This window comes from Pleurodeles waltl, chromosome 10, assembly GCF_031143425.1.
Source record: "Pleurodeles waltl isolate 20211129_DDA chromosome 10, aPleWal1.hap1.20221129, whole genome shotgun sequence".
NCBI lineage: Eukaryota > Metazoa > Chordata > Amphibia > Caudata > Salamandridae > Pleurodeles > Pleurodeles waltl.
The window spans coordinates 180,593,224-180,612,321 of record NC_090449.1 but is presented as its reverse complement, the minus strand read 5'-3'; the positions used below and the strand labels follow the sequence as shown (position 1 = coordinate 180,612,321).

Here is a 19,098-nt window from a genome sequence, read left to right as displayed (position 1 = left end):
AATTCTCCAAACAACAAAAAACAATTACACTTTTAAATTGTGCACGTAGAAATCTATAATTCGACCCTACCCCACTCCTGGTACCAAAATGTTCTGCTTTCCTTCTTATCTCGTATCAGAGCTTACAGAACATATCAAGAATACACTTCTGAGTTCAAAGAAGACCTTTATTGTTGTTAATTCTACCCCACCCACAAGTTCGTGAGAGACGAATTAATAGATTTCAAGCACACGTTCAATGAAAACAAAATATATCATAGTACTTCTCAGTTGCAATGTACACAGCAGGTTATATTTATAAGATATTGATAAGATATTGAATGCAAAGCAAAACAAATACTTCACCGTGTGAGAAACTATTTAAAGCTTCATCTTTCTGGGGTCTTCAAGTTGATGACTCCGGTCAACTGCGAGAAAGAGATTATCTACCCACACAGGAGACTGGCAACTGGCACCAAGTTCCAGCCCGAAGTCCAGCAGATTTCAATCTAATTCTCTGAAGCCCGAGTCATCCGTTACAAAAGCGTGCCCCCTCCTCTCAGACTCGGGAAAACTACGCAAGCCTTTGGAGACTGGCCAGATCTCCTAGACTGCTCCTCTTCCCAGGCCTGAGCAGAAAGGAAAACACCAAATGTACTCTCTCTTATCATGTCTAGTCTGGTGTGCGAAGAAAACAGCTTGGTTCATCTTGTGGAAAAACACAGCTTGGAAAAATACAGCTTGGATTCTCAACTGCAATGTCTAACTCCACGTTAAAGGCAATAGGCAGCTAACCTAAATATCACCTGTAATGTCTAATGTCATGTCAAAGCCAATAGGCAGCTAAGCTGAATACAAAATGTAATGTCTAATATGTCAAAGCCAATAGGCAGCTGAGCTGAATACAAAATGTAATATATAATATCATGTCAAAGCCAATAGGCAGCTAAGCTGGATACAGAATGTAATATCTAATAGCATGTCAAAGCCAATAGGCAGCTAAACTGAATACATCATGTCAAAGCCAATGGGCAGAATACAGAATGTAATGGCTAATGCAATGTCAAAGCCAATAGGCGGCTAGGCTGAACAAAATATATAATGTGCTACTGGTGAACATTGAGCAACTAATATGCGCAGTGGTGAAACACAAAGTCATTGGTCAAACACAATATTAATAGCATCACAAGTGGTTAGAACTTAATTTGTTTTTTGTATGACCAACAAAAACATTGGTGTGCAAAGCAAGCCGACTGTCAACTACGAGTGACCTCGGCTTCTATAAAGGGAACGGTGAACACATTAATAGCGACTACTTCATTTGCCACAAGGTGCCAGGATAATAGTTTGTTTAAACGTTAAGAACACTTTGAGGTAGTAATGTTTCATGAGTGATGGCACATGAACTGGGATTTCTTCTGTTTATTAGTTTATTAATATGATCACAGACACAACCCAAAGAGTGTCTTGGCTTGAGAAGATACTTCTCCTAAAATTGAAAACTGAGACTAATAAGTGGGTAATAAAATAACAGAATAGGTATGTCTTAAGCACTTCCCTAGGGGACAAGTGATTCAAGATTCTTCATAGGTGAACAGGCAAGCCATTTTCATAATATTGTCTTTGCTTGCCTAATTTATCTAGTCCAAGTTCCAACAGGCCTGACAAGACCATGACGGGTAGAGAATACAGCTTTTTCCATGCTTGATAGACATGGTTGCATTCCTTCAGTCCAACTGCCTTCCTAATAAAAAAAAGTTGTCAATAACGGTGGTTTGCTGGTCCATCCAAACCAAATTTGATTCAAGCAGGAGGGGCCATTAGGCAGTAGCCTAAGTAGCCTCATACGGCGGTATTGCAGACAATTTCGAAGGCCCCTTGGTGGTGATCCTTGTTAACACTAAAAAGCAATTGACTATTGACTAAAGATATGTATTATTCACCCATGTTAATAGTCCCATGTTTAAAAATTAGCAGGCCAGGGTTAGGGCGAAAGAGTTGGTGATGTTGAATCCCTTCTAAATCTGAAGTTATTCATGTAGAGTACCCTCTGTCACTTTTGCTTTTTGCATTGGCAGTGGAGTCACTCCGCAAGAGACTCAGAACAAGCTGTAGTACAGGGTTTCAAATGTATACCAGGTATAAAGACCATGGCCGATATGCTTTATACTTGAGCTATGCTATGGAGCTGTATCCCAGACCTATTAGAATACTAGACATATTTAAAGAGGCCTCCGGTATCCTCATTAGCTGGTTCAAATACACAATATTCTATGTCAAGGACAGTGAAGGGGCATGTGCCCAGCAACCGAGGATTAAACTCAAACGCATTTGATTTAAATACTTAGATTTGTATGTTGGGTGCACATTAAAGCTCCTTTATCAGACTCTGAGAGATATAAACAACTTGATGACTCTCCCACTCTTGATAATGGACGGAGTTGCCCTTTTTGAAATGCTGATCCTCTCTAGGGTTCTGCATGCCCTGTATAACTATCCAGTTCTCTTGGATGCTTGCTGAACAGCTTCACTCTTTATTGAGGGGATAGGGGAGCAGGAGCAGGGAGCCTAGGGATATATCCATGATAACATGTTAACCTTTGACTGTGAAATATTAGTTCAGGCCATATTTTTCTGAATGAATGGCTATGTGAATTCAGATCTGACACCAAACTCACTTTGAGCTCAAAGAGCCATTAAACTATTACATATTGGTGATAGATGAGGTATTTTTCACTTGGCATGATGTGTTGTGGTATTGCGAGGTCCGGCTGCCTTACGGAGAAAATGCCTCTGTGAGTTAGAACCTAGTTCAGTCAGGTCTCTGCATTAGAGGAACTCAAAGGCAGGGATCCACCCTTGAATTTCTAGATCAGGCAATGTGCTAAGGCCAGTTAGCTTGTGTGGTTTTAGAATTTAGAAAGAATTCTAGCTGCAGAAACACCAGTTATTGGATATTGTCATCTGTGACACGCTCTCTGACCTCAACCTAAAATCCCAGACTTCAGTTCACTAGAAATGAAACTAAACTCTCAACATAAAAATTCTGAATACTTCTTATGTCTACAAGTTATTTAGTCAATGATCTTAATCCATTTAAAAGTTTGCTAAGTTCTTGGGATGCCAGTTTGATCTAACATTCTGAAGAATATTGTAGTAACTGCAAAGGTGACTCATTGAGTACAGGCTGAAAATGTTTGTTCATCTCCCTCAATGCCTCAATGCCTGCTTAGCCTCACTAAAAAGGGGAACTGCCTACACACTGTCTTGGAGTGCACCATTATTCAGACATTTTAGTAAGAGGGTCCTGTGATCATCCCAGATACGATGGGATGGAGCTTAATGTCAGTCCCCAAAAATAGCACTTTTGTGTCTTTTAGAAAACTTTGAAACAGATAGAAGTACAAAATTATCCATTAACTTTGGATTGCTTATTTCAAAGTAAAGAAATTCCCAAAACAGGAGGAAGGCTCTGCGGGTGGATTTATGGCATGGACTGGTGTATGACAGGTGAGATTCCTATCATGCCTGTGGATGCCCATGAAAACACTTGAAGGTATAGGGTTCTCAGAAATTACATTTGTAAAACGTATGTATTGAAATAGCCTTTGGGACTTCCTGGAGATAGATAACGTTTCTTGTAATGTGTTTCTATGCTCTGAGGTGCATCCTCTGTATAATGTTACATGTACATTCTGTTTCCAGGTGTTCGTAGATAATGACTGCTTATTTGCATTGTTCTTTGCATATGTGATATGACTGTCAAAAAAATGTTGCAGGAGTTATAAAAATAAAAGCTGTTTACAGCAAGTTTACCTATTGCTTGGATGTATATTTCTCCCTGTTTTCTGGAGCAGCCTGATTCAGAATCTCTTGTCAGCGACTCATCCGGTTGCATATACCTTTTTTTGCATTGACTTCATGATCAGTGACTATCTGTTGGAATGGTTTGAAAAGAAGTTCAGTTTCCCCCTCATGCAGTTTTTTTCTGTAGCAGCAGAAGGAGAGTTTATAGATTGAGCTTGGAAACAGTGGAGTGTCTCATTGAAAGATTTTCTTGAACTGAACCAGTTCTGCTGTTTTAAATTCACAAAATATTGCTTGGTATTGTCAGAAATGGGGTCTCTAGTTGGCAGTCGGTTTACACCCTGTCTAAGTAGGGACCCTCACTCTAATCAGGATAAGGGAGATATCTGCTCAGATAACCCCTGCTCGCCCCCTTGGTAACCTAGCACGAGCAGTCAGGCTTATCCGAGAAGCTATGTGTAAAGCATTTGCACATAACACACAGTAATAAATGAAGACACCCCAAAAGGGCACCACACCATTTTTTAAAAATAGCCAATATTTATCTATATAAACCAAGACCAAATATGATAAAAATCCAACATACAGAAATAAAAATATGAATTCTGCAAGATTTACTCAAAATTACATTTCCTTGAAGTCAGTAGCTCCACCTGGGGCTATCATGGCGTTGTGATCAACAAAACCAATCGTTCTGGCCAGTCGCGGCATTGCGGGCCAGCTACGGTGTTGGGAAGACCGCAAACAGTACCTTCGGAATTGCAGGCCGTCGTGATCCTGACAGTGAGCTCCAGGGGGCGGTGCGACGTGCGGTGTCTCCAGGTCACAGTGCAGGCAGCGGCAGCATCGTTGCGGAAGCGCTGTCGTCAGTAGGCCCAAGCCAGCGGTGCGGGATGGCACAGAACTTCGTGACCCTCACGAGCAGTGTCCACAGGCCACGGTGAAGGCAGGATGCCTGGTGACGACACTGGAGTTGATGATGCTGGCTTCGGTGGACCGGGGCTGTGGTGAGGGACGGAACAGTGCTTTGTGTACCTCACGAGCGGTGTCCACAGACCATGGGGTAGGCATCGTTGCCGGTGTCAGCAGGAGCAGCATCATCGGGGATGCCCAGGATACGCTGTGAGCAGGCGATGCCCGAGTGCGGGGACCACAGGTCAAGAGCAGTGGCTTGGTGAAGTCGTCCGATGAGGGCATCGGTGAGACCAGGGTCCCAGAGAGAAGTGGGGCAATGCGACTCTTATTCAAAGGCAGCACCCCAAGGCCTATCTCCAACCTTTGAGGGAGATATGCCTTGCAACAGTGAAACCTGAGTTTGGTAGTATTTCACTGTTAGGACATGTACAACACACCAATACATGTCCTACCTTTTAAATACACTGCACCCTGCCCATGGGGCTACCTAGGGCCTACCTTAGGGGGGCCTTACATGTACCAAAAGGGAAGGTTTGGGCCTGGTAAGTGGGTATACTTGCCAGGTCAAATTGGCAGTTTAAAACTGCACACACAGACACTGCGGTATCAGGTCTGAGCTACGTCTACAGGGCTACTTATTTGGGTGGCACAATCCGTGCTGAAGGCCCACTAGTAGCATTTGATTTACAGACCCTTGGCACCTCTGGTGCACTTTACCAGGGACTTACCAATCAACAGTACAATTTACCTAGGGGAGCACTTGCACTTTAGCACTGATCAGCAGGGGTAAAGTGCGCAGAGACAATAAACCAGCAAAAACAGAGTCCAGTAAACCATAAAAACAGGAGGTCAGAAAGCAAAAAGACAGGGGAGACACTCCAAAAAGCTTCCAGGTCTAACAGGTATCATCTCACTCTGTGCCAAAGGCTGTGTTTTCGAAAATTAATAATGCCAGACCACTTTTCTAGAAAATGAGGGTTACCATTTTCAAAATGTTTGTTTTTTCATGAAGGCAGTGTCGTAGAACGGTGATATTCGGGATAACAGGTGAATCCCTTTTAGAGTAATTTTACCTGAATGTGTTCTATATGGGCATCATGAAAATGTGGCATGATGCCGGTCTTCATGGAACAAATGTGGGAAGCAGTGCATTTGGTGGTCTCATGATTGTTGTCTTCATTACATAGCTCATCATCATAAACAATTTGAAGTATTATAGAACTTTTTCTATCTGTATGAGATTGGTCCTACGCCCTGCGAAAATGAAGATGGCACACCATCTTTAGTGCCCTTCGGTTTTGTCAAAATTATAGGATAGGAGGCAGAAACCTAATTTTGAAAGCCTAAATGAGTTCATGTGAAAGAAAAATTGCATTTCAGTGCTGATGTCCTCTGTTACTTGACAATCTGTGTTTATGTTTGATAGCATCACAGGATTTATTTCCCGCTGTGACCATGGAGTTGGACGGAGTGCAACAGACAGGCAGTTTTTCTTCATCAATCAACGCCCATGTGACCCAGCAAAGGTAATAGCTCACGCCAATGTTGAATCTTTACCTACTGCAGTTCATTCACTTAAAAAAAGTCCAGTTAGCAACACTGTCCCTATAATAAATGAACATATGAATAGGATTGAAGGCATAGAATTGTGGAGTATGATTGTTAAATGGTAACTGGCTGTATGAGTGGTTTGACTCAGACTTGGAAATGCATTATTCCTCTACCTTGTTGGTTCAGTATGTCTTCAAAGTTCATTGCACTCTTGAAGAAGCTTGCTCAGTAGTCCATGTAAACAACTGTTTGGCCTCAGTCCAGTTCCAGTAGCAGACATATAAGTTACCAGGCAAGTTGATTGTTTCAGTACAAATGGGAGAGATGGAACCAGCATAAAGTCTGGGCCTCTGTTGCCGTTCATGTTGTGTGAAAGTAGGTGCTTTCATTGCTAGGCTAATGCCTCCAATGAATACAACATTCAGATATGCACATAGAAATAGCTAATTGTGCTTGCGTACACCAAGTGGTCTGTGCATAAGTTACTGTCACAACTTCTTGTAGTCTATGTACCGCTCTTCTTGCCTTACCTTTGCTCTCTTCCAGGTAAGCAGTTTAGAATTTGAGGATACAGGCCATTATTCATCATTTATGACAGGTTTAGGAAACATTTTTGAAATAGTTACCCTTCATCCTTGTTTAGCACATTTGCCTTTGATTTGGGACATACAACATGAATGATTGACAACAGTTTCATGATAATGCCCTTAATGTTCTGAAATTCTTCAATATACTATGCATGTAAATGTCGTGGTTACTTCTAAAAAAACACACTGGTATGGTGCTTCAGACGTCTGACATTACCATTTGTGTCTTTCACTGGTCCTCTTCTTTCTGCCTAGGTTTCCAAGCTGATTAATGAAGTTTACCACATGTACAACAGACATCAATATCCATTTATTGTACTTAACATCTGTGTTAATTCAGGTAAGGAATTTATGAAATTTCTATAGGTATTTTTTCCAAGTGAGTAGTTTATGAAGGAGTAAGTAAATATTACTATATATATATATATATATATATATCATATTTTCCTCCCTGTCTGGAGCCTCTCACCTTTCCAAACTTCGTTGTAGGTCCCCTGAAGGAAGAGAGAAATGAAAAGCAGCACAACCAGATCTGAAACTCTTTATTTTTCTTCAATTATTTGTGTACAAAGTGCTTGGTGCTCATAAACATTGCAACGCGTTTCAGCCTGAGCCTTCAACTGGCCATGACATTCAGTGTGTTTCGGTAGCTCATTTGTATTCAATAGAAAATACTCCCTCTACTCACTCAGCCCTCCCACAACTCAGAGTGCATACTCCTTCCAGTCCAGGTTTTCCAAACCTATTTTCATTGGCTCTTTTTTTGCTCTTTATCTCTTTCATTCTACCTATATGGGAGTGTAATTAAACCTATAGAATTTGAAATATGGGCACTCACTGCTGCATTGTGTGGTGTGAAACAGAAGAAGAAATATTATAATACTGGCAGCAAAAGTCCTTAATACTTAAAAGTCCATTAATATTTCAAGGTTATGCATATATTTCTGATTTGCCTTTGACTGGATGCTGATTGCACCACATATTTGCCTATTAATTTCTTAAATATAAATCTTCTTTTTATACCTCCCAAATTAACTCCAGAAAGGTTTTTTTTTTTTACTGCACTACAATCTGTGATTTCTGAGTTACATGGATTGATATGAAATTTTGGATATAAATAAAGGACAGTAATCTGCATGGAGTGCCATCGTTCGAGTTTTATGTGCAGTATGTATGTGTATGTATATATATATATATATATATATATATATATATATATATATATATATATATAAACCTAGTGGCAGTCGCCATTAGGTAGTTATAGTTAGGACCTAGATTCTATAGAAAAAGCATTTTTGTTTTGCTTTGACGCCATTTGATGAATCTTCACCAACTTTTCCAAGAAAATACGACTCTTACTTCAGCCACTTTCTAGAAAGTTTTGGGGTGATCCGTCAAGCAGAGGCTGAGAAACGGTGGGTCCCTAAACGCATTTTCCCCATCCATTTTTCTGTAGGGATTTTGAATAGCAATAGCACCTAAACCCCCAAACCATTGGATGATATTACACCAAATTTGGCAGAAAGGTATCTCTTGGTCCAGAAAGCCCACTTTTTCTTATTCAGTGTAAATCTTTTCAATCGTTTTTGAGAAATTAAAGGAAATCCAAATTTGGATATATAGGGACACGAAACATTCGCGACCTCTCCTGATCTCGTGCTGAGATCTGATTGGCTGCCAACACTTCAACAAGAAAGTGTTGGCTTCACCCGAGTCCCCCCCCCCCCCCCCCAAAAAAAAAAGGGGCCAGGGAATGGACACTCCGACCACTTAACTCTGGTACCTCCCTACCCCACACTGCTAAAAAGCATTATTTTTTATTTTTTTGTTGGAAGTTGCAGTGGATCCAGTGAAATTTGTTTAGAAAAACAAAGCACCGGCTTCTGCACATCATAATTCTGTAGCCCCCCGGTAGGCCAAGTCCAGAGGGCATTGCAAATATAATGCAGGGGGCCATCTGGCCCCCCTGGGCCCACAGTGATCACTACCCCCCCAGGGCTTTCATGATTTGTAATGGGGGGGTCGCCCGGGCCCCCCATGCGCCGCAGCCCCAGGGACCGCCACCACCAAGGGTAAAAAAAATAATAATAATAATAATAATGCAGGGGGGCGTGCTCTTCCTCTGCAGCCCTGGGAACCACCACCTTCCCAGGGCTTGAATCTAATTCTGTGTGGGGGGTTGCGTGCCCCCCGATGCTCTTCGCCCTCTACCTCCCCCCCAGCGGCCCCAGGTACCAGCACCTCCCTGGGGCATACACTGAAAAATAGAAAGGGGGTCTGTCTAAGACCTCCTACAGCCCCAGGGACCACCATCTCCCCGGGGCTATATTTTTGGAAGGGGGGCAGAACCCCCCTCTGAGTAGCCACTGATGGACCTAGGGACCACCACCCTTGTGCACGTGCCCTAAGGTAACTATAACCCGCGTCCTGGCCATGCAGTGCTAATTACCCCATAAATTACGGCACTCATGACATCTTTGATAACATCATTGATAATATCAGTGTAATATGTGCACTCACATTTTTGATGGAAAAACTGTGCATAGTGAGGGCGCGATTTATTACCTTAGGGCACCAATTATAGTTACTTGTGATAACTCTAACTATAACTGGTGCATTTTTATGGTTTCGTACGTTTAAAATGTGAGCCTAACTATAACGTCCCAGTAACCTTATGTGTGTGTATGTGTGTGTGTGTATATATATATATATATATATATATATATATATATATACACACACACACTTGATGTGTGTTTAATAATAGGAAAATAATTAACATATGTCATTGTATTCAACTCAAACAAAGTTACTGGTAAACGTATAATTCTTAGGATAATTGATCTTTTGCAACACTGCTTTTGTTGATAGGTCTTTCATTGAATCCGCCAGGAATTCATCTCGGGAATAGAAATTCATCTCGGGAATAGAGACAGAAGAAAGGTCATTCAGTAATAAGAGTGCAGGAGGGATTTGAAACTGTGTATTTTAGGAAAGGTTTGAAGTTGTGTGTTTGTAATAATTTTGATTCCGATTAGAATTTCCTTCAACCAACCTGAAGTTGGAGAATAACTAATGAGCAAATGAAGAGACCTTGCATCCTCTTTATTGCGTCTTTAAGCATACTCTTCTCATGCAGCATGTAGAATTCTAGGGGTGGCAAGAAATCTTTACAAATATGTTTGCTGTGTTTTTAGAAGCTGTATAAGGAGGCTGATCTTCTGCTATATAGGATACTAGAAGGCAGACTTTAGAGACACTTTTAACTCAGTTTCCCAAAACAAAAGATATTTTCTAGAGTATATGCTGATTTAAAACATCTGCCTTTTTATGTTTTCCATCTGCACTAAGCATGCAGTTTGTGAGTTCAGGAGTTTTAAAGTATTTTCCTTGCTGAGACAGTTTAAAGGTGATATTATTCTTTAACTGTAGATAATTCCAAATCCCTATCTTGGCAAATTCGAATTTCTCCTTCAGCTTAACAGAAGAGTAGTACTTTGTTATTTTCTCAGACTTGATTCACGTAAAACAAGGAGTGGAGTGTCCCTTGTGTCTACTGAAATTCAATGTTAGGGCTTTACCAAATTGTGGCTTTTTCATGCAAACATAGATAACTTTTTTGTCATACCGTCCTGGCTATTTTGGCAACAGTGAATTATTCTTTTTCATGTTAAGCGCATGGAAAAGCAGTATTTCAAGCTAAGGGTTGGAATTAGGAGTTTCTCTGTTTTTTTGTTTTTTGTTTTGTTTTTACTCAATTTGGGGCTTCTGCAGTCACGCCTGGATGGTAATAACTACCTTGTACTTAAATACAGCTTTGCCAGTGTATTTTAATGAGGTTGGAGCCAGCCCCTTCCGTTCCAGTGGCTACTGTCAAGCTTTCAATCAAAATTTTAGACTTTTTATCCAGAAGCCAATGGACCATCCTACACACTATCTCACAATTGTAATACAACTGCTTAGAACTGCATATGGGGAGATTTGATGGAACATACAGTAGTTTAGGTAGAAGATCTTTTTTAACTATGTTAACGTATGCCCCTTGAGTTAATTCTAGTTTATTCCAATTAGAGATTTATTAGAGAAGCCAGAAAAGGACCCTTCTGGTCTTTATTGCCTAGAAGGGTTGGTCCTGAATTTTAGACATGACAGTGTTTACAATATATTATCAAGGTTTAATTTACTTCGCCTAGCTTAGATATTTTTTGCTGCTTTTATGTCCAATTTCTATTTTTAAAGCTGCTTAAACCAATATAAAAAATAGATTAGTGTGAACATACTCATTGTGTTTCTTTTTGTGGGTTCAGCTTTACACCTGTTGCTAGAAATTACATTTGAAAAGCATCACAAAACTGGAAAAGTTGGATCACCTTTTGTTCTTTCCGAAATAAGTAGTGCCCAGTGCAGTATTTCCCAATCCGAGCATCTCGGTTTGCCCAATAGTAAAGTAGTGATCATCTTCCTATTGTAAGTATAGTTTCAAGAGACCCAGTTGGGCGGTGTTTGCTATCTAAGTGCTATCAGATTGTCGCTTGTAACCATGTATTTCATAAATAAAGCCTGCCAGGTTATGTATTAATATATTAATAAATTGCTGTTACCTGCTTAAATATTTTGCCTTTAAATATTGTGGTACCGTTTTAATTTGTTGCAGAGTTATATCCTGTATCAGAATCAAAAGATATTAAGTACGAGGCGCAAGCCTGGGAATAATTGCAGATCGCATAAGTACTTATGACAATAAATTGTTTTCTTTCTGATTCTTTTTCAGAGTGCGTTGACATAAACGTCACCCCAGACAAGCGGCAGATTTTACTGCAGGAGGAGAAGCTCTTGCTGGCCATATTAAAGACGTCCTTGTTAGGAATATTAAGTGGTGATGTGAACAAACTGAATATCAACCAGAAGCTGATGGATGTTGGAGGTAATGCCTGTCGGAGGCAGACAGCGAATGCATTTCATACAGTAATCCAGTTCCTGTTACTTTTCTTCTATTCACAAGAACATGACATTTAAATTTCATTTATGGAATTTGTTTTGGAGTGTGTAGTACTGTGCAGGCAAGGATATACGTGCCATCTAGCATGGCATTAAATACTGTAAATCAGAACTCTCCACTACATAACTGTGTCTTGGCACCTGCATCAACGTGTTGCTACTAGACCTTCTATCACCATCCTAAGCATGTTATGGAATAAAACCCACCTCAGTTCTTTTCTCACCATGACAAACCTTCACACTCCTCACCCATGAAGCAAAATATAAAACTAACTTAAGGAGAAATTTGCAAAAGACCTCCTCTTTGGCCGTACTACTTATGAAAGAGCTATAAAAAATGTTATTTGCCATCTGTTGAGTGATGCTAAAAAGCTCAGATTCCTAGCCTATTTTCTTGTGAGTAAATTACTGCAACTCTGAAAGATTCAGGGCGAAATTGCAGCACAGGTGGGAGTTAGAGAACAAATTATTTGTGAAATAGATCCAAAGTTTGATTTGCATCGTAACATAACATAAGGTGCATTTGTAAAGCTCATGTTCACCCTGAAATGTATATTGTGCTGAAATAACAGATATTTATTTTTCAAATCCAAGTAATACTGCTGTAATTGCTCTTGAAATGAATGTGTAGGTAATGACACTTTCTTTCTGGTTGTTATAAAGGAGACTTGCAATCTTAAGAATTGGAAGCTGCTTTCTCTTACTAGAAAGTTGAAATTTACTAAACACATCAGAACACCTGACTCAGTCTGCTTTATTAAAGTATTTTTTCAGATGCATTTTATTTCTGTTTAGCATGTAGGAGAAATATATGAATGCGTTTTTTAAACATTTTGTACTCCTTAACCCCATTTGTATGTACAGAAAAGTCCTTATAATTACGCCTTCAGTGTTAAGACTTTTCAGTTGGGAGAAACACACTGAAACAGTATTCATTTTAAAGAAAATTGTGCTGGCTTAAGATGAGAGATGTCCAAGGGTAGGTGCATGGTTTTCAGGTTTCAACATAATGACTGGTTGGTATGAACAGCCCTTAGACTCTAGGTCATTCCTGGGAACTATTGATGTCCAAGGATTGGTGCGTTCATGCCAGATTTACAGGCTATCCTATCATATGTAAATGAGTACAATGTGCTTTTATATTATGTAAATTTATCTTATATGGATATAATGAAAAACTACCATTGATCAGCAGCCACACTGCAATTTACTGGTTCAGTTCAACCCCCTGCACCGGTTAATATATGTTCAGTCCTTGTTTCATTTGTTAGTAACCATACATAATTCCTTGGTAAATAGATGTAACATTTACAAAAAGCAACCTCATCATTGGCCCATATTTGCGTCTTTGCATACTCAAATAATGAGTGCACATAGGGATTGAACTGGGCTCTTGAGCAGGTTCTACTGTACAGCTAGTGCAGATTACAGCTCACAGAAAACCTAGACACCCACCTTCCAGAAGATCACGTTTATTGTGTATGATCTCAGACATCTGTTTGCATGGAGCGGAAAATAGGCAGCAGGTGATGATAACGCAGGGAAGCAGATGAGGGTAAGATGTATAAATCGGGGGGAGGAAGCATTGTCAAGAAGTGGGGCATGGCGAAGGGTAAGAAATGACAGACTGTGATGCCAGGACAAGCCAGGAATGGCCTAGCTTCACAGGTCCATGAACCAACGCACTGTGTTGGTAATGGAACACTTACCTCTGCAAGCCCACTCATTCCAGCTCTCTTTACAAAGATCCCCCCTCATTAACCATGCAGGCGATCTCTGGGTGCTCATCCCAACCTTGCCTCTTTGCTACAATCATACATGTGTAGCACTGCAGCTCAGTACTTTCAGTAATTTAATACTAACATATGTACAGCTTTAACAGGTAGCTCTGTTACCAGCAAAGCAAACACTCCTGTGTTTTACCTTTTCAAAACTTTACAGTGACGCACATTGTTTATTTACAACACATGAAGACAGCAGCTATTACTGATTTGTTAAATGACGGCCCTGAACCAAAAATAAGTTTTGGGACTGGTGAGCACAGAGCAAGTTAAGTCAATATTTAGTCAATATTTACTCACTCCTGTTTTTAAACAAATGTAAGATGGCTTAACATTTTACAAGATGAAAAAATAAAATGCCACTCCTATTCATTTATTTTTTTGAGTTTCTTATATAGCGCCTCTATACCCAAGAATGTCAGTGCACTTAAACAGATCTACCTGAACATCTAAGAATTTAGGAGACACTTATAATTTACTCCACAAGGAAGAAAGGGCATGAGTAAAATGTGAGAAAAGAACAAAACAGTAGCAACAGAAAAGCAAGGAAGATTCCGATTGAAGGCTGTCCAAGGGAAGTGATTAAGCATTAGGGTGTTGTTTGAAAAGAAATGCAAGGTCTCTTACTTTTCATGTACTTTTTATCATGTCTTTCTTTTGCGTTCCTCCTTTCACTCAATGCCATATTTGGCATTTAAGAACAGGATGGAAACAATATCAGCTGCTACTCGTGTTATTTTTAATTCATTACCTTGCTTAGCTATCTGCATCTTTTTTATATTATTTTTATTTTTAACAGTACATTCCATTCACTAAATCGTGTTAATGGACAAGGGTGAAGTCCTGCTTTAGAATGGAAGACAATACCATCTGCAAACCAGATTGCTATAGGTGTCACTCAGCTTTCATATAAAATGCCTGCCTGAAACTGCACTCTGTTTCTGCCTACACCAGTGCACCACCAATGAAAACGCCAAGCGTGGTATTGGTATATGCAAAGCAAAATTCCATTCTTGCGCGAAGATGCTTGAATTGCGCTGACTTTTTCAGTTACAGAGCAGTTCAACTTGTGAACCCCATATTCTTTCCAGTATGCCATATCTAATAATGTCTCATGACTAGCACAACCAGCATCAGCTTAGACATGAAAAGACCTTTAATTATCTGTTGTTGCTTTGTTTCAGGTAACTTCAGAAAATTACTCCCTGAAGTCCCTGATACCCATGATTCAGAATTTGGCATCCCTACTTCAATGCAAAATCCAAGTCGCGATGAAAAGACAGCAATGAGTTTATCCAGGTTAAGGGAGGCATTTTCCCTTCATCAAGGGAAAGAGAGTAGCCCCCAAAGTAACAAAAGTAAGAAACCGGGCCACGACTCTCCTGGTCAAAGAACGCTTCAGTCCTTCTTTGGTACTTCGAACTCGGTAAGCCATCAGAACAGCACTTCCGTTAATAGCAATGAAGTATGCACCAAGACAGCAGACTGTAACCCTGGTGCCTTTAGTATACACAAACTAAAGGCGAAAGATGACTATAACTCTGGACATGAAAGCGCGCATGCAGAGTGTGACCCCAGCTTCAGCACTCCAGATGTTTGTAGTCGCTTCAGCAGTGAAAGTGACGCAGGCTCTCCACAGGAAGGCACATCCTCTGCCAAAGACGATGATTTAAGCAGCGCTTTGGACACTGTTAAGCACCATGACAGTTCTTCTGAATCTAGTGTTGCAAACGGTACATTGGATATGCCAACTGTGAGAGCAAAGTATGATGGTTCTTTCAGTATAAGTGCCAAGCGTTCTAAAATAGACCAGGTTGAGCCCTTTCCTGTGCTCGTGCAAGAATTGAGAAATTCATCCACAAGTATGGCAGAGGCGCAAACTGATGTGCCTGTGGATATTGTAAGAAAGACAGTCCCACTTAGGTTCTCGCTGAACGCTCTCGCAGACAGGGTGAAAAGGCTCCAGGAGCAGAAGCAAGCATCAGATTCACTGAGGTACCGAAGATTCCGAGCCAAGATCAACCCCTCTACAAACCAAGAAGCAGAAGATGAATTAAGAAAAGAAATCAGGTACTCTCGAATTAGAGATCTGAAAATGTGTCATAACCAGTTAGACAACTCACCACGTTTAAGAATATGTATTCATTTATTACATGTGCTGTGCTTAGGCCTCTCATAAAAGACAGTCATGGGAAATAGTGAGCGTAAACACTTAAGAAGCAGAGTGATGGCTGAATTCATTCATACCCATCTTCGTCGTGTAGATGTTATAGATGTTATTGCTATGTTAGAATTAACAAAAATCATTTAAATACCTTCTTCAAACAAAATGTATGTAATGAGATGTGATGTAATGCTTTAGCGTCAATAATAGTTCATCTTAAAACCCTCCTGCGAGGGTGTTTTGTTTTTATTGCTTTGATTGATGGGCCACCGTTTGTGTCAATTCCTTACAGCTCCCCCTGCTGCATAGGTATGGCGGATACTATTGAAACAAATCGTGTAGATGTGTTTCTATGAGTAGTGTGCCTTATTAGGCCCCAAGCTCTCAGTAAGTTATATAATAATGTGTTTTATTTATGGCATAAAATCACACTTTTTTGGTTTCTAAGAACTGGAGTTTCTGTTACCCAGTTTACTGACACCTAGTTTACCAGGCAAGGTGCAGTGGACGGCTGGGTTGTCCTTGCTGGGATTACAAACTAATGAACTGCAGAACTCGGCAGTTGGCAACAAGGAGAGTTTAACTCAATGAGCCATCCATCTTTCCAGCAATAAGGCAGCACAGCTAATTTTAAACTGACCTGTGAAATGTTGTCAGAAAATGACATGCTTTCATTTACTTTTCCAGACACCTGTCACTCATGAAAGTTCAAAAGTCCAGCAGATTTAAGGGTTACTAGGCAAATCAAGGGAGTATATGTATTAGAACTTTATCTTTCAGTTCCATTTAAATCAAATTTTAGTAAATATTGTCTTCTCAGAATTAGAATATGGTCAACTGCATCAATAACTGCCAGTGAATAGGATCATCATTTTTATTGCAAAGAGCACAGCTCTCCCTTACCTTGTGCAGATAAGCAGACCCCAGCTTTTCTTAAAAGGTAGACTATATTTTCAGTTCAACTTAAGTGTTTAACGAGACAAGGAGCATCTATCAAACCGCCCCGTGTTTGGCTTTCTCCTGCCAATCATGGGTTGAGAGTCTCTGATTTCCATTGAGGTACAAGGTTATGTGTCAGAAATGCCCTCCAACAGACGCAGTACTATTGCACTGCTGTTCCAATGCCTATTTCTTTTTGTTTAGGTGGACACATGTTTGAGACAAATAAAATATTACCCTTTTGCATTCTTTTACACAGAAGGGTTTTTGCTTAATGTGGTTGACAGACTAAGTGCACAACTAAAAATTAAATAGTTCCCTAAGGCTTTGGGCTCCAATTCAGAAGAGATGTGGACTAGCAGTTTGACCTCTACTGCCCCATCTCCCTCGCCCACCAAGTAAAGACTCACTTTCATATGATAGATTCCTCACTGTAATGGAACAGATCATACAAAACAAAATTGTAGTTCAGACTGGTGTAACCATTTGCACTCATGACTCTTTTGATTTCAGTGTGAGTTGCTATAAAATGTGTGGTTATGGTCAGATGGGGGTCCTGAGCTCTCTGTGCCAAGGGGACTCGAGCTGCATCTCACCGACGAGGTACAACAAGGTGTCTGGGGTTTATTGGTTTCCTGTACATAAGGGACAGGACCTTGAGGTTTGGGTTCAGCAGTCTTTTTTAGGGGTAGGGCACATCCGATTTGCATAAGGTTGATAACCTGTCTGTAATGGCACAGCTGAGCTAAAAAAAAAAACGCAATGTGTGGAAAGCACCTATAGAAAATACGAGCTGTTCATTCTCAAACGTTTCCACTTTTTTGCTGTCTACTATCTTCCCCCAAACAGCTTTACCCGTTTTAGACAGGTGTAAGATAGGATGCACTGTATAACAGGGCCAGTGTCCAATTATATTATAGGAAAATCACCCCAATTTTCCAGCAAGAAGTTGAAGATTTTCTAGTTAGAAAAAGCCAACTGCCAAATTGGGTGTCTCCCAGCATGTCACTCTGTGTGTTCGCAAAGCAAACCAGATAAAACCCCAGGGATCTGTAAATAAACAAACTCATATTTCGAAAATGTGCTTTTACACAACAAACTTTTATTGCTCACCGTTTGTTCAATAAGCTTGAATAAATATTGATCCCGAAAGGGAAACCAGCTTGTAGGTGGAGTGGTCTTCTGAAAAATTGCCATAGCGTGGAACAAAACGTACTGCTAGACATACAATTGACAAAGTGTAGACTCAAGTCAAATTTGTGCTTTTTTATTAAAGTGAATTTGAAGAATTCAAAGAAATCATGGCCTCCTCCTGTGACTGAAAGACCCATTGTGAGTTTTAATGTTTTCCGTATGCTCTGCCATACAGTACGAACTGCAGGCATAAATGATGTTTACTTGAAAGCACTAGGCCTTGTATAGCTCTGGCCCTTTCTGAAGTTCACGGCAAGGCATCAGATCGAGGAGTTTCTTGTTCTTTTCGGTGTTGGCTTCATGAGTACTCCAAAATATTAGTCTGTTATAATAGCCAGTCAGGAAGAGAAGAGATCGTGTGTGGGTGGCAATTATCACTAAAAATGAACGTGCACTGTGTGTATTAGGGTTTTATATGGCACTGTTCCTGCACAGCCATCTTGGGAGTTGCGGTTGACTATGAACAATGTGCTGGTGTCTATAATAGTAGGGTATATATTTGGTTAAATAGGCTTGAGCAGTGTGTGTGTTTTCTTAGCTTCTGGAGATAGGAATAGGTTTTAGTTATTCTAAGGGAGCCTGGAAACCTTTGAGAGGATAGGTCTCTGGACAGCAAGCGCCTTCAACATTGTTGAACAAGGATATTATTAGTCGAGGATGAATACATTTCAAGGGTCTTTCTTGAAATATCATTAGACTTTATGGGAATACAATCACCATACGACACATAATTGGTTTTGGCCATTACATGAGCTCAACTCCACAAGGGAACAGTTGATAAATGCTGGGATGGAGGCTGGAACCATGCCAGCTTTCTTTTAGGTTAGAATGCCCTCAAGCATGGTCTCTTAAATACGGATTGTCCTATTTAATGTGCATTTCTCAATCACACTGTTTTTCTACTTATATCAAAGCGTACTGGACTAAATAACGTTTTGTAGCATAAGGTAAAATACATTTAAGCTGTTTCTCCTATTAGCTTTGGGATAATTTGCTGAAATAACTTTTAAGTGCTCAGTATGATTATGAAATTTACTGAAGACTGCTTGTGAAGATCCTGTGCTCCATTGTGAGGATTGCCACAAACCGTACTGCATGCTAATGCAGAATGATCATGGAAAGGGATATATTCTCCTCTGTGAGTGACAAGCTGAAACAAGGACATACATTAATAACAATG

At 40.2% G+C, this 19,098-nt stretch overlaps 1 protein-coding gene across 1 annotated transcript in view; it reads left to right on the top strand.

Annotated features, from left to right (window-relative positions):
• PMS2 (PMS1 homolog 2, mismatch repair system component) overlaps nt 1–19,098 on the top strand; it is a 121,518-nt gene that overhangs the window by 86,595 nt on the left and 15,825 nt on the right. The window contains exons 8-11 of the mRNA XM_069210154.1: nt 6,128–6,227; nt 7,095–7,179; nt 11,614–11,766; nt 14,806–15,691. Coding sequence (XP_069066255.1) covers nt 6,128–6,227; nt 7,095–7,179; nt 11,614–11,766; nt 14,806–15,691 — 1,224 coding nt within the window. The remainder of the gene's footprint in view (nt 1–6,127; nt 6,228–7,094; nt 7,180–11,613; nt 11,767–14,805; nt 15,692–19,098) is intronic.